The 21,375-nt window shown below is 46.8% G+C and overlaps 1 protein-coding gene across 3 annotated transcripts in view; it reads right to left on the reverse strand.

Moving 5' to 3' along the window:
* Window positions 1-277: 277 nt before the first annotated feature.
* The window catches only part of bmal1a (basic helix-loop-helix ARNT like 1a), a 50,214-nt gene continuing 29,116 nt past the window's right edge, over window positions 278-21,375 (reverse strand). For all 3 annotated transcript variants that reach the window (XM_078415248.1, XM_078415246.1, XM_078415247.1), the window contains exons 12-18: window positions 20,463-20,569; window positions 18,535-18,685; window positions 17,721-17,809; window positions 16,414-16,522; window positions 11,481-11,574; window positions 5,103-5,199; window positions 278-1,240 (exon numbers count right to left, since the gene is read on the reverse strand). In XM_078415248.1, coding sequence (XP_078271374.1) covers window positions 1,089-1,240; window positions 5,103-5,199; window positions 11,481-11,574; window positions 16,414-16,522; window positions 17,721-17,809; window positions 18,535-18,685; window positions 20,463-20,569 — 799 coding nt within the window. In that variant the 3' untranslated portion in view covers window positions 278-1,088. The remainder of the gene's footprint in view (window positions 1,241-5,102; window positions 5,200-11,480; window positions 11,575-16,413; window positions 16,523-17,720; window positions 17,810-18,534; window positions 18,686-20,462; window positions 20,570-21,375) is intronic.

Genomic DNA, 21,375 nt, shown 5'->3' on the forward strand with positions numbered 1-21,375 from the left:
TCTAACACGTCTCCCTTCATCCTTTGCCACACCAGAGAAAACAATCTAAGTTTGTCCAACCTTTCCTTGTAGCCAATACCTTCTGAACCAGTTTCCATCCTGGTGAACCCTTTCTGTCCCCTCTCCAAAGCCTCCTCATCCTTCCTGTAACACGGTGACCAGAACTGCACCCAATACTCCAAAATGGCTGGTGTGTAATGTTGAATTTTCTCTTCCCATGTTCTGCAGTATGCAACAACCTGGCACAAATGTCTTGGCTGTTTAATCCCTCATTCTTTGTTCAAACACAACATGCTGATAATAGCTTCTGTTTGCTTTATTATATCTCCTGCTTTTCTTAAAAAATATGCAATAAAGAACAGTGAAACAACTTACAAGATGTGGTAATTTTCCAGGTATTATGTTAAATCTGATAACAGCAGACCAATGTTCGAGCAAAGAAGATATAGATCGGGAAATAAATTAAATGTTTTGTATGTACAGAAAAATCAGCACATCCCTGTTGAAGCAAACTCACCTAGGATGGGACAAGAGGTTAGAGAAGTATCAGTACAAATTCTGTTTACACAATATATACAAATAATTTAAGCTTAAAAGATGACAATCTCTTTTATACATGATTCCTCTAAAAAATACTGTACAAACAGACTAAACTCTGCAGCTTTAAAGCAACATTTCACAGCTAATATGATAAATATCTGTACATGTGTCTGAAATAGAACATGAAGCAAAAATAAACCCCAACTTTAACATTTAGTTTTGCAGAAGAAATAATGCAGAGTGGGAATCTTCAGTGTTTAAAAAAACTCTTCGAATTAGATTCCAGAAAGCCACAACAATATAATTGTGCAAAGCTTAAAATGTCCTCCGTATACATCGGTAGCTGTTAACTGAGCAACTTCAATGCCAGTTTCATCGAGAATGATGCGGGCAGGGTGTGCGTCCTGTGGGATCCAGATACAACAGTTTCAGCTCTGTGCAACATGTAGGCAAACACAACACACACACTTAGCAGCCAAGAGCAGCTCCATCCACATTCAGTGTTCTGTGAATCAGTCCACGTCGAGCTCCGGAAGCTGTAGGCATGATCAGAGGGGCCAAGGTAAGTCGCTGAAATCAACCGGACCGCCAAGCCCAGCGTCGGCCTCCAGGAGACTCATGATCACCGCCATGGCTGCCTCGTCGTTGCTGGGACTGCTCACCGAGCGATCCTCCTCAATACCCAAGTGAGAGCTGCCACCTGAGGAAGGGTACAGGTAAGAGAGCATCGATTAATTTGCAGGCAAAAATCTCACCAATGCAAATGCCACAGATGTTGAGAATCGTTTTATCTAAACATCTATTAAAGCGTAGGTAGGCTTGAGGGGCTGACAACTTATTCGATTACTATTCTAAAGCTCTGTTGAGGCTTGTGCTGTATAGCATTTTTATTTTCCAGTTCTGAGGGTGACTGATTGTCCACCTAAAGGAATAGTCTACAATCAACGTTTGCGCCCAGTTCTGGTCGCCCAGATATAGGGTGTCATAGTTGGAATGAGTGCAGCAGAGATTCACCAGAATGTTACGTGGGCTTGGGTTGTAGGGAGAGAGAGGGTGATTAGGCTGGGATCTTTGCTTTGGAGTGTTGGAGGCTGAGGGCTGACCTTATTGAGATCATGAAGGGCATGGATAAAGTGAACACTCACAGCCTTTTTCTAAGGGTAGAGGATTCTAAAACTAGAAGGCATAGGCTTAAGGAGGGGAGATTTAAGAGGAACCTGAGGGGCAAAATGTTTCACTCAGGATCATCTGCATCTTGAGCGAGCTGCTAGTGGTAACTGTAGAAGCAGATGCAATTAAGACTTTAAAAAGACATTTGGACAGATGGATAAGAAGGGTTTGGAGGGATGTGGGAAAATGCGAGTAGCTCAGAATGCTAACTTGTTCAGCATAGCCAAGGTACGCCAACGTGTCTTTCATAAGTCATAGGAACAGAATTAGGCCATTCAGCCCATCGTGTCTACTCCACCATTCAATCATGGCCCTCTCAACCCCATTCCCCTACCTTCTCCCCATAACCCCTGATATCCGGACTGATCACGAATCTATCAATCTCCGCCTTAAAAATACCCATTGGCCTCCACAGCCATCTGTGGCAATGAATTCCACAGATTCATCACCCTCTGACTAAAGAAATTCCTCATTTCTTTTCTAAAGGTAGATCCTTTTAATCTGAGGCTATGCCATGTTACCATGCTGTACAGCTGACTTTACAATGTTGCACTTTCCAAATTGCAACTAATCTCTGGTTCCTCTGGTAATTACTGTTTACCCAGCGGCAATAACTTCTCCTTTTAACATCTATTAAATCTGCACCAAGGATAATCCCAGGTGCTTCAGCACATCCATAGTTCCACATTCCTGACCCTAGTAAATTCCTTTTTTTTCTTCAATATCTCGACATCGTCAAAGAAGCCTGAAATTGGACGCAATTGGACCTTTTTAACCCCGTCATTCCCTCTTCTCCCTTCTCACACTGGGTAGAAGATACAAAAGCTTGGAAGCACTGCCAGCAGACACATGAACAGCTACTTCCCTGCTGTAATCAGACTATTGAATGGAATTCCTATAAACTAGGGCATAGTCCCGATCTTAAAACCTATGTCATTGCAGATCTTGGAACTGTAACACTATAATGCTGTAAAACTATATTCTACACTATGGTATTTTTCTCTGCTCTGCCTGTTGTACTTGTGTACAGCTTGATTATACTCAAAATAATTTGACTGGATAGCAGGCAAACAAAGCTTTTTTACTAACTTGGTACACGTGACAATAACAAACCAAACAATAATCTAGCAAAGGTCTCATTAGCAAACATGGGTGCCAGACACACAAAAGCTGCAAACAGGCTTGGGAAGGTAGACACAAAATGCTGGAGTAACTCAAGGGGTCAGGCAGCATCTCTGGAGAGAAAGAATGGGTGACGTTTCGGGTCGAGACTCTTCAGTCTGAAGAAGGGTCTCGACCCGAAACATCACCCATTCCTTCTCTCCTGAGATGCTGCTAACTTCGATTTAAACCAGCATCTGCAGTTTATTTTTCCGACACAACAGGCTTGGGAAAATTCCTTTAAAAATAAAATCTATCAATCGATCTTGTTGACAATGTTGCAGCTCTGTGCAGACTACCCGCTGGGTCACTGGTGAGTGCCTCAAATTAAAAGGCAATTAAAGCCTTCATTATTAACTATCAGCCATTTGTCTGGGATAACAACTGCTTCCTCTAAATCATGAATCACCTGGAGCAGCTGTCAAGCCCCACGCTGCAGAACTCTACTCCTACCGTTCAAGTGGCCTTTTGGGCTGTCAATATCTGACCTAATAAATATTTGATGTGCAGGAAGGAACTGCAGATGCTGGTTTAAACTGAAAACAGACACAAAATGCTAGAGTAACTTAGCGGGACAGGCAGCATCTCTGGAAAAGGAATGGGTGACAGTTTTGGGTCGAGACCCTTCTTCAGACTGATGTTAGGGGAGAGGGAGATATATAGGAAGGAAGTGCAAGGTGTGAAAGCAGGACAAAGGGAATGGAGATAGTCGGAGAGCAGTAAGAGAGGATGTCGCTAAACTCTCGTCGGAGAGAGGAGGAGAACTGGATCTTTGTTTTTAAATGCCAGAATATAAATTGGGACATTTAAAAACCAGGTTAATGAGCTGAATATGAATTCATTGCCAAACTGGGAGCCGTGAACTAAAAAGGTTTCCATGAAGTGCAAGCCTTAATACAGCTTCAGAGTAGGAATGTGAATGTCACTGTCACCACAAGCTTGCCCTTTTGAGTCAGAGCTGTCGAGCACAGAAACAGGCCCTTCAGCCCGACCCGTCCAAGCTGACCAAGTTGACATTTAGGGCTTGTCCCATTTGCCTGCATGTGGCCCAAATCCTCTAAACCCTTCCTATCCATGTCTTGAAAGTGGTCATTGTATCCACTTCTATATCATCCTCTACCCTGAGAAAAATGCTGAGCGTTCACTTTATCCATGCCCCTCATGATCTTGTCCACCTTAATATAAGGTTACCCCCTCAGCATCATATGCTCCGCAGGAAAAAGCCCTGGCCTATCCAGCATCTCCGTGTAATCCAAGCCCAGGTAACACCCTGGTGAATCTTTTACTGCACTATTCCCAACTTAATGGCATCCTTCCTACAGCTGGGCGACTAGAATGGCACACAGTGCTCCAACTTTAATGGAAGTGGAGATTAAACATTGAGATGCAGCAGAGGCCGACTAGGTTTTCTCTATCAACCTCTCTCATTACTTGAACCACTTTCCTCTGAGGGTGACTAAAACGGGTCCACAAATCTCAAGGATTGTGCACAGTTCTGGTTGCCCAGCTATAGGATGGATGTCATTAACTTGGAAAGGGTGCAGAAGAGATTCACCAGGATGTTACCTGAGCTTGTGAGTTTGAGTAGCGTAGGATTGAACATTTCTCTTTGGAGCATAGGAGGATAAGTGGTGAGCTTATGGAGGTGTTCAGGCTCATGGAAAATGCACACAGTTTGTTCCCTGGGTAGAGGATTCTAAAACTAGAGGGCAGAGGCTTAAATGAGAAGGGAGAGATTTAAGAGGGACATCGGGGGCAGGTTTATTACTCAGACGGATGTCAGTTTCTGGAATCAGCTGCCAGGGGAGGCTATAGAAGCGGATATAATTATGATTTTTAAAAGACGTTTGGCCAGATATGGATTGGAAAGGATTAGAGGGATACGGGCCAAATGCAGGCTGATGGACTAGCCCAGAATGCCAACTTGCTCCACATGGATAAGTTGAGCTGAAGAGCCATGGGATCCCCTAGACTTGAAGATTACTATTTGGTAAAAGGCTGAAAGTCATGCCCAGGTGAAAACTAGACACTTAAAACCAACCCATCCCCAATGTACTATGGCAGGAAGTGCATACAAAGACAGTAAATTAGACCGGGCAGTTCTAGTTGACAAGAACCATATGCAGGAACAACCAGCCAGATGGCACCTCTTGCCTGTAATTTGGCATATTAAGTACTGAGCTTGCAAAAGGGCACAGTTTCCTGGCAATGGCAAAAGCTGCAGTACTTACTGAGTAGAGAGTTGTCAGTGTATAGATATCCCGTTCCTTCTGTCATTTGCCCAGGCAGTCCTCCTGTAGTAGGCATGTCCGAAGTGCCATTCATAATCTAAAGAGAGAATAAAATACCCATCAGATATGAAGGAAAAATCAGATACAGCCTTTAAGGTCTTGGCAATTAATCAGTGATATGCAGAAAGACAGAAGAAGCTGAGTTGGTTTCCTTGAAGCAGGAGATTAAAAGATATTCAAAATTATGCAGTGACAAGAAACTGCAAACACTGGAATCTTAAGCAAAACACAGTGCTGGAGGATCTCAGCAGGTCAGGCAGGATCAGAGGGAATGGGCCAACTATGTTTTGGGTTAGGGCTCTTCCTCACACCGACCTTTCTCCTTCAGATTGAAGAAGGGGCCCCACGCAAAATGTCATCTGGCCGTTCCCTCCACAGATGCTGCCTGACCTGTTGAGTACATCCAGCACTGTGTTTAGTTCAGTTGCAGAGACACAACTGGCGTGTACAATACAATGTTTTATTAACAGTTACAGCTATTGCAAGCACGCACGTTTGATAGACACTAAGGCAAAGTTCCTGTTGCTGCTGTGTGGAGCACACTGAGGTAAAGATCCTGTTGTTGCTGTGTGGAGCACACTGAGGTAAAGTTCCTGTTGCTGCTGTGTGGAGCACACTGAAGTAAAGTTCCTGTTGCTGCTGTGTGGAGCACACTGAGGTAAAGTTCCTGTTGCTGCTGTGTAGAGCACACAGGCAAAGTTCCTGTTGTTGCTGTGTAGAGCACACTGAGGTAAAGTTCCTGTTGTTGCTGTGTAGAGCACACTGAGGTAAAGTTCCTGTTGTTGCTGTGTGGAGCACACTGAGGTAAAGTTCCTGTTGCTGCTGTGTGGAGCACACTGAGGTAAAGTTCCTGTTGTTGCTGTGTAGTGCACACTGAGGTAAAGTTCCTGTTGCTGCTGTGTGGAGCACACTGAGGTAAAGTTCCTGTTGCTGCTGTGTGGAGCACACTGAGGTAAAGTTCCTATTGCTGCTGTGTAGAGCACACCGAGGCAAAGTTCCTGTTGCTGCTGTTGAACACACCACTCGACTGACGTCTTCTCTCTCTACTCCCCGCCAAAACCCAGACGCGTGATCGTTACAGCTCTACTGACAAGGCTTCGATCAATAAGTGCCTTGACCACCAGATGACGCCACATGACACCCCCCCGTCCCCGTCCCCGTCCCCCCCCCAGAACCGGAGGAATGAAAACGAGCGGGCATACGAACGAGACGGCCCGATCTCGTAAACACATCACCCTTGCTCGGGGATACAACCGACAGTGATGAGGGTGGGAGCGGGCAGGACGGCGGACACCCCCAATGGCGAGGCAGGGCCACCTGCACTGGATGACTAATGTCAAGTCAAGTCAAATTTATTTATAAAAGAACATTTAAAAACAACCCACGTTAACCAAAGTGTTGTACATCAGAGCAGGTACTAAAAACACAATAAGAAACAGACATCACAGCACAAAGGCACAAAAAACCCCCAGTTCAAATGGAGCAGCACAAAACAAAAATCAACCCCATCAGAAGGCTTCAAAACGCTAAAGAATAGAAGCATGCTTTGAGCCTGGACTTAAAAGAGCCGATGGAGGGGGCAGATCTAATAGGGAGGGGGATGCTGTTCCACAGTCTAGGAGCTGCAACCTCAAAAGAGCGGTCACCCCTGAGCTCAAGCTTAGACAGCGGAACAGCCAGTAGCCCCAGGTCAGCCGACCTGAGGGACCTGGAGATAGAGTAAGGGGTTAGAAGGTTTTTGATATGGGGGAGGGGGGGGGGGGACAAGCCTGTTTAGGGCTTTATATACAAACATGAGAATCTTGAAATCGATTCTAAACCGTACTGGCAGCCAGTGGAGAGAGGCCAGAATAGAGGTAAAATGGTCCCTCTTTGGGGCACCTGTAAGGAGCCTTGCTGCGGTGTTCTGGATCAATTGCAGGCGGGACAGGGATGACTGACTGATCCCAGTATACAGGGAGTTGCAGTAGTCCAAGCGAGAGTATGTCCAAATAAGCCGGCTTCAGACGAGCCACCGAAACAGTCTCTTGCCGGCCACCCATGTCGAGCACAAAAGTTGAGATGCCGTGCTGCAGCACCCGGAAAGGACCCTCATACGGTCATGGCAACGGCACCTGGTGAGCATCACGACGCAGGAACACATACTGCCAGTCCTTGAGGGCAGATGCAACGTGCGAGGGAGCGAGCCTGTGACAGGACGTCACAACAGCAGACAGCGTGCCCACCTTCTCTCGGAGACATGGCTCCAACGTGGACGAGGGTGGCTCCTGCTGTCCATGTGCCGCCGGAATGAAATCCCTCGGAACCGTAAGCGGGGCGCCAAACACCAACTCAGCGGAGGAAGTATTCAGGTTCTCCTTCGGGGCAGTGAGGATCTCCAACAGAACCCACGGCATCTCGTCCATCCAATCCAGACTTGTGAGCCGTGCCGTGAAGGAGGCGTTCAGGTGGCGATGAAAGTGTTCGACCAAACCGTTGGATTGCGGGTGGTAGGCCGTGGTATGGTGTAGCCGTGCCATGGCAGACCACAGGTCGGAGGCAAACTCCGCACGGCTGTCCGAAGAAATGTCCACCGGCACACCAAAACGAGCGATCCAGTGGGCAGCGATGGCACGAGCACGTCACAGCAGAGGTATCAGCGAGTGGGACGGCTTCCGACCACCGCGTGAAACAATCCACAACGGTGAGAAGATGAGCGACACCCCTGGACGGGGGGTAGCGGACCCACGATGTCAACGTGGATATGATCAAACCGCCAGTGAGGTACGGTAAAATCCTGCACTGGACCTTGGACATCTGACAGGAAACACATGCCTTGGCCCAGTTGCCGACCTGCTTGTCCAACCCGTGCTACATAAACGTAGCTGTCATCAATGCCGTCGTCGCCCGGATGGAAGGGTGAGCCAAGCCATGGACCAGATCAAACACTCGATGGTGCCGAGAGGCAGGGATGATGGGTCGTGGCTGACACGTCACAAAACACTGTGGTGGTAGCGGGACCGAAATGTACGTCCTCCAACACCAGGCCGGAGATGGCGGCACGGCAGGCGAGCATTTCCTCATCTGCGTGCTATGCTGCCGCCAGGGCCGCGCAGTCGATACCCTGGGCCAAAGTATGAACGGCATTGACGGCGGTGCGAGATAATGCGTCGGCAACCTGGTTGTTCTTCCCCGCCACGTGCTGGATACAAGTTGCAAACTCAGAATGTAGGCCAGGTGACGCTGCTGCTGAGACGACCACGAGTCAGACACCTTCGCAAAACCAAAAGGAAGCGGCTTGTGATCGTTACATCATTAAGATAAGACGGTAGTCTCCACAGGGTCTCCAGCCCCCAGACTCTTCGGGGACCATGTGGAGTGGAGAAGCCCACGGGTTGTCGGAGTGGCACATAATGCCCATTTCCTCCAAGCTGCGGAACTCATCTCGGGCCAGTTGAAGCTTATCGAGGGGGCAGCCGACGTGGAGTGGTGGCCCGGCGTGGGGATATGATGCACCACCCCATGCTTGGGGCTATCCGACTGAAACTGGGGGGCAGGATGTTGGGAAATTCAGCCAATATCTGGGCGTAAATGTTGTTGGAGGAAAACACCGAATCGAGGCGTGGCACGGCTAAGTCAGGGAGATCGATTCACAAGTCACAGAATGGACGAGACACCGTGCCTTCACATCGATCAGCAGAGAGTGTGCTCGGAGGACATCAGCGCCCAGCAATGGCTGGGTGACATCAGCAATGACGAAAGCCCAGGTGAAATGGCAGGAGCCGAAAATGAGAGGGACCGTGCGTGTACTTTACGCCCGGATGGAGATGCCGTTGACGGTGATCAGAGCAGGCACACTGAGGTAAAGTTCCAGTTGTTGCTGTGGAGCACACTGAGGCAAAGTTTCTGTTGCTGTGTGGAGCACACTGAGGTAAAGTTCCAGTTGTTGCTGTGGAGCACACTGAGGCAAAGTTTCTGTTGCTGTGTGGAGCACACTGAGGTAAAGTTCCTGTTGTTGCTGTGGAGCACACTGAGGCAAAGTTCCTGTTGCTGTGTGGAGCACACTGAGGTAAAGTTCCTGTTGCTGTGTGGAGCACACTGAGGTAAAGTTCCTGTTGCTGCTGTGCGGAGCACACTGAGGTAAAGTTCCAGTTGTTGCTGTGGAGCACACTGAGGCAAAGTTCCTGTTGCTGTGTGGAGCACACTGAGGCAAAGTTCCTGTTGTTGCTGTTGAACACACCACTCGACTGACGTCTTCTCTCTCTACTCTCTGCCAAAAACCCAGTTACGTGATTGTTCCAGCTCTACTGACGAGAGTTCGATCATTAAGTGGCTTGACCACCAGATGGCGCCACACAGTATTCAAACTTCTGGGTAATATTGAGTATAAGGAGACTGAGGGGTGGTTTTATGGATGTGTATACAATCATGGGGGGAATAGATAGGGTGAATGCACACAGATGTTTTCCCAGAAAAGGGGAAATTGAACCAGAGGGCGTAGGTTTAAGGTGAAAGGGGAAAGATTTAATAGGAACACGATGGCCAACTCTTTTCATGGAGGGCAAGTCATTGGAAGTGCAACTGCTAAACAGTGACAAATTACTTAACAACTGTTCAAATACACAGACAAATCCTCCATGGTGTTGCCTCCAGTGAAAGGTTCTGCTGAATAAATATAAAAAGAAAATATGTATTGGGCTTTGGGGAAAGAGCACGAGGGAGAGAGTAATTTCAGGTCCTCCTTATAGTCAGCACAGGTGCTATAGGCAATGGTTTCCTGTGGTGTTAATATTACTTTATAACAGCAGAGTGACAGGGCAATGTAACAGGGAGCAAGGTGATGTTAACACAGTAGGCATCCTATGACCAGTGGGTCACCCTGAAGAACTGCTCATTATTGAGGTTGAGGTACATCTTGTGATTCATGATAATCGGGCCCATCAGAAGGCGCAAGCTCTCACTAACACAGGCAGCAGCTCCACTTCATGGCAAAGGCAAGAACTGCAGAGGTCAGTGGCACTCATTACTCTCTGGGCTGTTCTGCTGGGAATCCCCCAGCACTTAGCAGCTCTCAGGGAAGGTTGGTTGGTATGATGTGACAGGGTAGTATGCAAACAATGTTTTTCCACTGTATCTTGGTAAAAAATTACATTAATAAACTAATATCAATACAAAACTAGAACAATGTGCTATGGTTAGGGAAGGATTGGATTAAACAGTCAGCAGGAATAAATAAGATTTCAGAAGACCAAACTCAAACCTTCTGTTCCAATGAACAATTTAAATTAGTAATTTTCCATCTAACCAGCAATTTTATCAAAAAATAGTGATTAAACACAAATGTAATTTCTCCTGTCAAATAAGTACGTTCTAATCTCTGCCACTGCACATCATGGCTAGACACCATTGGATGACCTCGGGTACACTGGGGAAGTCTCCTCTGCAACAGTGCAACAGATTACTCTCCTTTAAAACAGATATATCGGCACAGTGGGGCAGCTGATAAAGTTGCTACTTCACAGTGCCAGAGACCCAGGTTTGAACCTGACCTCAGGTGCTATCTGTGTGGAGTTTGCGCATTCTCCCTGTGACCATGTGCGTTTCCTCTGGGTGCTCTAGTTTCTTCCCAGGTCCCAAAGACTTGCGGGTTTGTAGGTTAATCTGCCTCTGTAAAATTGCCCCTAGTGTGTAGTGAGTGGACGAGAAAGTTGGATAACATGGAACCAGTGTGGACTCGATGGGCCGAAGGGCCCGTTTCCATGCTGTGTCTCTAAAACTCAAACTAAGCCTGCAGAAGACGGATCAAACTGCTTGGGATTAAAAATGTCGAGGTGTTTCCTATTTAAATATTTCTTGTTATAAATATTAATTAAATAATTTAAAACAATTCTAAGAGTTTTTAAATGTTCCTGTACAGTATCTCCAGAGATGCTGCCTGACCCGCTGAGTTACTCCAGTATTCCGTGCCTATCTTCGGTGTAAACTAGCATTTGCAGTTCCTTCCTACATGTATGTAAATCTCAGATTGACCGTAGACAAGACTGCAGACCCAGTCACGTGAAGCGTGGCTGTGCTTTCCAAGTGTAGGATGGTGTGGCCCGGTGCAGAGAACCTGCATGCGGACTGGGTCAGACCGGGTCTGAAGAAGGGTCTCGATCAGAGATGCTGCCTGACCCGCTGAGTTATTCCAGCATTTTGTGTCCACCTGTGGACCGGATTATTCTGCCAGCGGGGAAGGGCAGAGGATGCAAATACCAAGCACAGTCCTGCCAACTGATTCAGTGGGCTGGGAGCATTGGTGGAACAGGTTTGGGCAATACATGATGGCCAAGTACCTACCTTCTTGCCGACTGGAGAAGTTGCGTCAGGGGGCGGTGTGCTGGTGACGTTCAGGGGACTGGAACTGCAGCTCGAAGAGGGCGATCCTCTCATCCTGTGAGAAACAAAGAGACAGAGTCCAATAAATGGCAAAATAACAAAAAATAAATCAAATCACAGCATAACAACTCAGACAGCATGGAAACAGGCTCTGCAGCCCAACATGTACAGGAGGTAGCCATAAAACCTGCAGCCAACATAATCAAGGACCTATCTCATCACGGTCATTCTCTCTTGTAAGGGTAGTTTCCATCTTTCAACCTGCCTCCTTGCAGATGTTGGACTTTTTCTCTGTAACTGTAACACTACAACGCTGTAAAACTATATCCTGCACCCTGGTATGTTTCTCTTTGTACTTCCTGTTGTATCTGTGTATGGCTTGATTATACATGTATGATTTGACAGGATAGCACACAAACAAAGCTTTTCACTGTATCTCAGATACACATAACCATAATAAACTAATACCAATCTTTCTGAAGTACTCTTGTTTGGCCCACTCCCCTGCTCACTCACACAATCTTGCAGATTCCATCACTATGTGTACTTATCCAATCCCACTTTGAAAATTCCTGGTAAATCGGCTTCCAAAACACTTTAGGCTGTACATTCCAAATTGCAATCCACTGTGCAAGAAGAATTCTTCTCAAAGTTTGTGCTAATTATATTTCATCTTCGCCCTCTACTCACCAATACTCACACCACTTGAACCAGTTTCTCCTTCCTAACCTGATCTAAACTTCTAGCAATTTTAAGTACTAAGATCTTCCATAAACTCCTTCATTCTTTGAAAACTTAAAACACACCTTTATTTTGGTCCTTTTCACATTCTTCAATGAACGATGTAGGCAGACACGGTCCTAATGTGGCAGGATTCCATAGACAGAAACACGACGGAGTCAAAGAACAAGGAAACAGGCCCTTCTGCCCAACTCGTCAATTTCAACTAAGGTATCAAACTGAGCTAGTAATCATTTGCCAGTGTTTGGCCTGTATTCATTTAAACCTTTGCTATCCATGTACTGTTCAAATGTCTTCTAAATGTATCTGGCTCAACCACCTCCTCTGACAGCTTATTCTTTGAGTTTGAGTTTAGATTATTGTCACATGCTGAGTGAGGTACAGTGAAAAGCTTTTGTTTTGTGCTAACTAGTTAGTGGAAAGGTAACACATGCTTACAATCGAGCCATCCACAGTGTACAAATACATGATAAAGGGAATAACGTTTAGTCCAAAATAAAGTCCAGTAAAGTCTGATCAAAGGTAGTTAGAGGGTCTCCAATGAGGTAGATGGTAGCTCAGGACTGCTCTCTCTAGTGGTTGGTAGGATGGTTCAGTTGCCTGGTAGCAGCTGGGAAGAAATTGTCCCCAAATCTGGAGGTATGCATTTTCATACTTCTATACCTTTTACCCGATGGGAGAGGGGAGAAAATGGAGTGATTGTGGTGTGACTCATCCTTGATTATGCTGGTGGCCTTGCTGAGGCAGCTCGAGGTGTAAATGGAGTCAATGGAAGGGAGGTTGGTCTGGGCTTAGATACCCATCACCCTCTGTGTGAACAATTTGCTCCTCACATTCCCTTAAATTGTTCCCACCTTACCTTAAACCTGTGCCCTATAGTTTTAGACCCCCCCCCCAACCTTGGTAAAAATACTGTAACCAATGCACCTCGATTTTAGAACCTTTTATAAGGTCACCCCTCAACCTTCTTTGCTGCAGGGAATATCGTCCCATTCTGACCAGTCCCTTATAACTCAAGCCCAAGTCCAACCAACATTCCTGTGAATCTTTTCTGCACCCTCTCTAGCTTCATTACACCTTTCACATAGCAATCAAATAATTCGTTTTTTGTAATATTTAGGGATAAATATCGACCCTGAACACCAGCAAGAATTCTGTTCTTTGAAATATCTAGCAAAGGGGAATGATTAGGTCTCAGCTCAACATCTCATCCAGAGACACCGCCACAATCCAGCAACTCTTCAGTCCTGAGAGAGTGTTCCCCATTGAATCTGGGCCGCAGTGCTTTAACTTTGGGATGCCTTAAGGCTGTGAAAGGGATCACATAAATACTGAAACAACCACATGAGGGAGGGAGGAAAAAACTGTGCTGGAGGAACTCCGAGGGTCGGGCAGCATCTGTGGAGGGAATGGATAACAATCTTTCAGGTCGAGACCATTCTTCGGAATGTTGAAGTAGCGGGAAGAGAGCTTGGAAAAAAGAGATAGGGTGGGGCAAGGCCTGGCAAGTGTTAGGTGGATACAGATGGGGGGAATCAGTAGATGGGTGAAGTACGTGACATAGGCTCTTCTACTTTTTTCTTCTTCTTAAGCCCCCTCGGTCATGGCTGACCATGGGTGATGCATCCTAGTTGGTTGCTTGCTCCACACCTCGGCTAGAGCAGCGTCGCTTGTGGCTGAAGAGACCAATGCGGGAGTGACAGTCTCTGTCGCAAAGGTCACATTTGTGTGTGGTCTCTGGTCTGTTGAAGTTGCTGTGCTCCTTTCTGCGTGCCCGCTTGTCTGCCGCTGTGTTCATCAGTTTCTCTTCCCCCATTTTGAGATGTTGGTTCAGGGTACCTCTCCACCTTGTACGGTCAGCTGCAAGGCTCTCCCAGGATTCCACATCGATGTCAAGCACCTTCAAATCTCTCTTGCAGACATCCTTGTAACATAGCTGGGGGCGGTCGATGGTTCTCCTCCCAGATGTTAGCTCTCCATAGAGGATGTCTTTTGGAATACGTCCATCCTCCATGCGGTGGACATGGACCAGCCACTGCAGTCTGCGCTGCCTGAGTAGAGTGTACATACTCGGAAGCCCAGCACGAGACAGAATCTCAGCATTGGACACTCTGTCTTGCCAGGATATACCCAGTATACGGCGTATGCTTCTAAGGTGGAAGGTGTTGAGTCTTCTCTCCAGTCTGGCATATGTAGTCCATGTCTCACTGCCGTACAGCAGCGTGCTGTTGACACAGGCGTTGTAGACTGCTATCTTTGTCTTCACTGTCAGCTTTGGATTGGTCCACACTCGTGTTGTGAGGCGAGTGAGAGTTGTAGCTGCCTTCCCGATCCTCTTGTCAATCTCTGTGTCCAAGGAGAGGTTGTCGGTGATGGTGGAGCCGAGGTACGTGAACTGATGGACGGCATCGAGTTCGTAGTCGTCGATGGTGATGACAGGCAGTGCCTCGGTATCCTGTCCCAGGAAGTTTGTCTTCTTCAGGCTGATGGTCAGCCCAAAGTCCTTGCAAGCCCGATAGAAGCGGTCCATCAATGACTGTAGTTCCTGCTGGGTGTGGGACACAACTGCTGAATCATCGGCGAACAACATGTCTCTGATAAGAGCTTCACGTACTTTTGTCTTGGCTCGGAGGCGGGTAAGGTTGAAGAGCTTGCCGTCTGATCTAGTACACAGGTAGATCCCTTCTGTTGCGGTGCCGAAGGCATGTTTCAGGAGCAGAGCGAAGAAAATCCCAAAGAGTGTGGGAGCGAGGACGCAGCCTTGTTTGACGCCACTGCGGATGTCGAAGGGCTCCGAGAAACTGCCATTGAATTGCACTGTCCCCTTCATGTTGATGTGGAAGGATTCTATCATGCTCTGCAGTTTTGGTGGGCAGCCGATCTTTGGGAGAGCCTTGAATAGGCCATCTCTGCTGACGAAGTCAAACGCCTTGGTGAGGTCAATGAAAGCAATATACAGGGGCATCCGCTGTTCTCTGCACTTCTCCTGGAGCTGGCGAAGGGAGAAGACCATGTCTACTGTTGACCTTCCAGCTCGGAAACCGCACTGTGACTCTGGGTAGACACGTTCTGCCAGCTTCTGCAGGCGGATCAAGATGACCCGAGCAAAGACCTTGCCGACGATGTTGAGGAGGGAGATGCCTCTGTAGTTGTTGCAGTCGCTTCTCTCGCCCTTGTTCTTGTAGAGGGTAATGATCGTGGCATCCCTCATGTCCTGCGGTACAGCTCCTTCTTGCCAGCACTGGCAGAGGACCATGCAGAGGAAGCAGTAAGGTAGTCTTGCAGTGCTTGATCAGGTCAGGGGGAATGCCGTCGCTGCCTGGGACCTTGCCTGAGGCCAGGCTGTCAATGGCCTTGCTGAGCTCTTCTACCGTCGGCTCTCCATCTAACTCATCCATGGTCGGCAGGCACTCGATGGCGTCAAGGGCTGAGGGGGACACTGTTCTCTCTCGAGTAGAGGTTGGAGTAGCGTTCCACCCATCTCTCCATCTGCTGGCATTTGTCTGTGATTACTTCCCCAGTGGAGGATTTGAGGGGGGCTGTCTCGCTCTGGACAAGTCCTAGTGCCTTCTTAATGCCTTAATCTGGATATGGCCACAAGGCAGTGGAGGTTTTAGATCAGAGTTTTCCCTCTCCTAGATGGACTGCTTTCCCAGGCTGAGGAGCCTCATCTGCCCGAGACTCGTGGGGGTGGGAGTGTCTACCTTCCCGTGCAGGTCTATGAAACCTGCCCACTGCCCATAGGCTAGAGGTGAAAAAAATGGAGACAGGAGGAGGTCAGAAAAGGAGTGAATTGTAAAGCTGGAAGGATGGATATGGGTGGATGGAGATGCGGGACTTGGAGATGGGAAATGAGCGTATGGACGAGGGTGACTGGGCAAGTGGGAGAAACGTGTCTGTGCTTGGGAGGAACAAGACAAAGAGAGGGGATTATTACTTGAAAGTGGTGAATTCAATGTTCGTACCGTTGTGCTGTAAGCTTCCCAAGCGGAATATGAGGAGCTGATTGATGGAGCGTAGGTTTTGGAAAATCTGGACAGTCACCAATTCAAATGGACGACCAATTAGATTACAATTAGACGACAATTAGACGACAAGGCAGGGCCATGTGAATCGATTCCTTTTAGAAGGAACCGGTTAATAAGAAAGTTACCTTTGTTGCTCCAAAACCTCTTCAGCTATCATCCGCCCGATCTTCCCTGCTCCAGCACGGGTTCCCCCGGGAATGCCCGGAACAGCAGTGACAACATGCTGTGAACTGGCTGCGGACAAAAGAAAGAGCGAGAAGCATGTCATCATTCTGTGCATCATTACACGAGTGGCCAAGTTATGGTCTTCATATCTGCTCCCATTTAAGAGGCTCTTAGACAGGCACCCTGGATAACATGCAGTAAGAATTAATTTAACATGGCTTCATGTTCGGCACGGACATTGTGGCCTGTTCCTAAACTGTACTGTTCCATGTTCACATTGGCCATGTGGAGGGGAGAAATGGGTACAAGACCAGGTGGGGGAGGGGAGAGAGGAGGGTTATATAATTAATTAAAATTGAAGAATTCATGTTCATACAGTTGGTTGGTTTGTCAGCTGCCCAAGCAGAATAGGAACTATTGTTCCTCCAGCTTGTCTATGTCCTCACTCTGGCAATGGAGGAGGCACAGGACAGAAAGGCCGGTATTGGAATGGGAAGAGCAGTTAAAATGGATAGCAACCGGGAGATTCTACAGGCCTTGGTAGACCGAGTGCAAGATGAAGTTCTCCATTACGACTTAAAGTGAGGAAATAAGAAATTGCATGTCCCTTTGGGCGAAGATCAGATTTTTCAGAGACTCAGCAATTGCAGGATGGTGCTGTAATGTGGCAGCTCTCTGCGTGTTGCACCAGAATAGACAATAGACAATAGACAATAGACAATAGGTGCAGGAGTAGGCCATTCAGCCCTTCGAGCCAGCACCGCCATTCAATGCGATCATGGCTGATCACTCAATCAGTACCCCGTTCCTGCCTTCTCCCCATACCCCCTCACTCCGCTATCCTCAAGAGCTCTATCCAGCTCTCTCTTGAAAGCATCCAACGAACTGGCCTCCACTGCCTTCTGAGGCAGAGAATTCCACACCTTCACCACCCTCTGACTGAAAAAGTTCTTCCTCATCTCCGTTCTAAATGGCCTACCCCTTATTCTCAAACTGTGGCCCCTTGTTCTGGACTCCCCTAACATTGGGAACATGTTATAGGACGTATTATACTTGTGTATATATAAAATACTGGGGTAACTCAGCGGGACAGGCAGCATCTCGAGAGATTTCCTACACTTATACTTGTGTATGGTGTGATTTGACTGGATAGCATGCAGAACAAGCATTTCAATGTATCTCTGTACAGGTGAAAATAAACGAAATAATTCCTTTTGCAACTGAGACAAAACACCTATGCACTGCTTCATCAAAATCTATCCTGTACCTTCTCCAGACTGCAGCACACTGTCCACGTTGGGAGGAGTGTTGGCGAGTGGTAGATTGGCAGAGTCCCCTCTGTCCAGAGAGCTAGCACTGAAATCATACAACAGTGATCTACAATTAGTCAATTCCTTTTTGCGGTTGGTGATCTGAGATTGATATTGCTTTAAACTAGTTGGACAGCCAAATAGGATACTTAAAAGAAGCAAAGAGATCAACCAGTGAACATAAGGTATCTTGGTGAATGGAATTAATAGGATTTTGGACACCAAAATCAAAGTACGGTTGACATAGAGGTCCATCAATTACCTTACTGAAGACTGGAGCAGGTTTCACTCCGATGTTCTTGTGCCTTCTTTGCAAACGAGGATAAAATGTACACTCAGAAATACACTCCTGAGCTTCCCAAATTCCCAAAACTCTTCCCCACTAAGGATTTCCTGACCCACGTCACATAAACATTGTTGGTGAACAAACTGATGGCCAACTAAAAGGACGGACGCCAATGCTAAAATGAAGGAATCTGGGGAAGATCAAGGCACTAGAATTGGAGGAGTGCCGAGAATTAACAGCAAGGGAAGTCCCTAAAAATAGGAACAGGTGAGGTCACCAACTGAAACACAATTAGTTGGCCAGCAATCTTAAGAGTTTTCCTGGGAATCGGACTCTGTGCGTGGTAGGACTGGAGGTTATCGAGAATCCGGGGTCACGGAAAGTGGAGGATAGGAAGCAGGTGAGGAGAGCAATATCAACATTGACAGATTAAGAAATCTACTTTTCCCTTCTCTCCTTTCCGTCTCTCCAGTCTCTCAACTTACAAGACAACTGTGTTTGTGGAAACAATATATTCGACTTCCTTGGTCCATGGATTCAGGAAACTGAACCAGTGACTGCGCAGTGTGATGAAGGAACCTTCTTTTATCCTGAACTTATAGCAGCTGGTGGTGAACTTGTCTCTGCTGTGTAATACTGTAAACAAACAGAACACACTCAGATATGTGCATGGAATAACTCCAACTTCATAAACATATTTTAAGATGAGCTAGGTTCTAGAAGATATTTAAAGCAAGGACTGAAATTGTTTTGGTGATGTTGTTGATCGATACACATTTCTTCTCTCTTCTAACACATATCTTCTCTCTTCTAACACATTAAACAGACAAAATTCCTTTAATTTTCAATGCTACAAAGAGAAATCTAGAATCCACGTAAGGTTTTGGACTTGATAACGTTGAGCATTAGACAAGCATGGGAACCAACCCTCCAGCCCATAAATTCAACTCTGACCATCAACCACCCATTTGTACTAGCCTTCTTTATTCTCCCCACATTCCCATCAACTCGCCCCACATGCTCCCACTCATCGACACGTGAAGAGCAATTTACCAATTCCACATCCAATCCATGTCTTTGGCATCTGGGAGGAATCCCAACTCTCTAAAATAACAGAAAATCCTGGAAACACTCAGCAACTCAGGCAGCGTCCATGGGTGAATGGTCTTCTTCCAAATCATAACTCTGGTTCTCTCTGTTTTAAATTCATTGCAGCATCTACAGCTTTTTGGATTTTCAAGCACTTTCAGAAGGCTGAGGGTCGAATAATTGTCCAAGTGTTTGCAGAAATCCTGTTTGGAACAGTACCGAGGGAATGCTGCACTGCCTTTTGAACGAGACATTAGCCAAGGCCCTGTGAACATTCTGGCTGATGATTAAGATCACATTGTAAATTTCCCCGGTGTGGGACGAATAAAGGAATATATTATTGCATTATACTGAAGTAAAGCACAGGAGTTTCCATTGCCAGGGATTAATACCTACACCCCCAATTTTAAAATATCATTGCTGCTGGTGGACGTTTCCTGTGTACAAACATTGTTGCATCTACAGTCAATTGGAGAGAGAAAACTAATGGTTACTGAATACTTTTGAACGTGGTGAGAAAACAGGATACAAAATAAATGGACATTTGTTTTAGATTTAAAGTAGGACAAGAGTTTTGCTCTACAATTTAATTCTGTTCTCATGTAGCAACAACTGCATTTAAACAACTGCATTTAACAGAGAAAGGCATCTTCACGGGAATGCATCTAACAAAATACAACGCATGGGACATTAACACAGGTGTGCTAGAATTTGATTTTAAAAAACAAGCACATTGTAAGAAGTATCTTAGAAGAAGTACAGGTATGTAGGTAAATTGGCTGGGTAAATGTAAAAATTGTCCCTAGTGGGTGTAGGATAGTGTTAATGTGCGGGGATCGCTGGGCGGCACGGACTTGGAGGGCCGAAAAGGCCTGTTTCCGGCTGTATATATATGATATGATATGAAGTATAATGATTCTCGCTCAGACTGGATGAGTTTCCTTTGAGTGCTCTGGTTTTGACTGGAATCTATTTGCTGCTGTCTGTCTGGAACTTGCCTGTTCTCCCTGTGATCGTGTGCGTTTCTTCGGGGTGCTCCGTTTCCTCCCACATCCCAAAGACGTGCAGGTCTGTAGGTTAATTGGCTTCTGTAAATTGCCCCTTTTGTGTAGGGAGTGGATGAGAAAATGGGATAACATAGTCCTAGTGTCAACTAAACTAAACTAAACTTGAAAAAGGTTTTTACTGTGCTTCTGTCTCCACAGATACTGCTGGGCCTCTGAAGCATTTCCAGGATTTTTCTGCTTTCATTTCAGATTTCCAACTTCGGTAATATTTTACATTTGGCACATTTTGTGCTGGAATGTGTCTGCCTTTGTTTTACCTTGTCGATGGCACTCTGCAAGATGCACGATATCATCTTGGTGGAAGTACTCGTAACACGAGGTTCCTAGCAACTCCTGCGGCAGATATCCCAGAATCACCGTTGCCCTGGAGACAATGAAACGATGTACTTCAACTGTACGAATTACATTGCAGCCTGTGCAAAGGCAAAACGCACAAAATACACAGAACAAGAAACATAAAATAATCACAAAATGCTGGAGTAACTCAGCGGGTCAGGCAGCATCTCAGGAGAGAAGGAATGGGTGACGTTTCGGGTCGAGACCCTTCTTCAGACTGATGTCAGGGGAGGGGGCGGGACAAAGATAGGATGTAGTAGGAGACAGGAAGACAGTGGGAGAACTGGAAAGGGGGGGGGGGGAAGAGAGGGACAGAGGAACTATCTAAAGTTGGAGAAGTCAATGTTGATACCACTGGGGTGCAAGCTGCCCAAGCGAAATTATGAGGTGCTGTTCCTCCAATTTGCGCTTGGCCACACTATGACAATGGAGGAGGCCCATAACAGAAAGGTCAGACTGGGAGTGGGAGGGGGAGTTGAAGTGCTGAGCCACCGGGAGATCAGGTTGGTTAAGGCGGACTGAGCGAAGGTGTTGAGTGAAAGTTGTGGGATCCTGGCCAGTACTGGCCACATCTTCCCATCTCCTCCCCTTTCTGCATTCCGCAGAGACCGTTCCCTCTGTAACTCCCTAGTCCACTCGTTCCTTCCCACCCAAACCACCCCCTCCCCAGGTACTTTCCCCTGCAACCGCAGGAGATGCAACACCTGTCCCTTTACCTCCCCCCTCGACTCCATCCAAGGACCCAAACAGTCTTTCCAGGTGAGGCAGAGGTTCACCTGCACCTCCTCCAACCACATCTATTGTATCCGCTGTTCTAGGTGTCAACTTCTCTAC

Source organism: Rhinoraja longicauda, chromosome 18 (genome assembly GCF_053455715.1).
Source record: "Rhinoraja longicauda isolate Sanriku21f chromosome 18, sRhiLon1.1, whole genome shotgun sequence".
Lineage (NCBI taxonomy): Eukaryota > Metazoa > Chordata > Chondrichthyes > Rajiformes > Arhynchobatidae > Rhinoraja > Rhinoraja longicauda.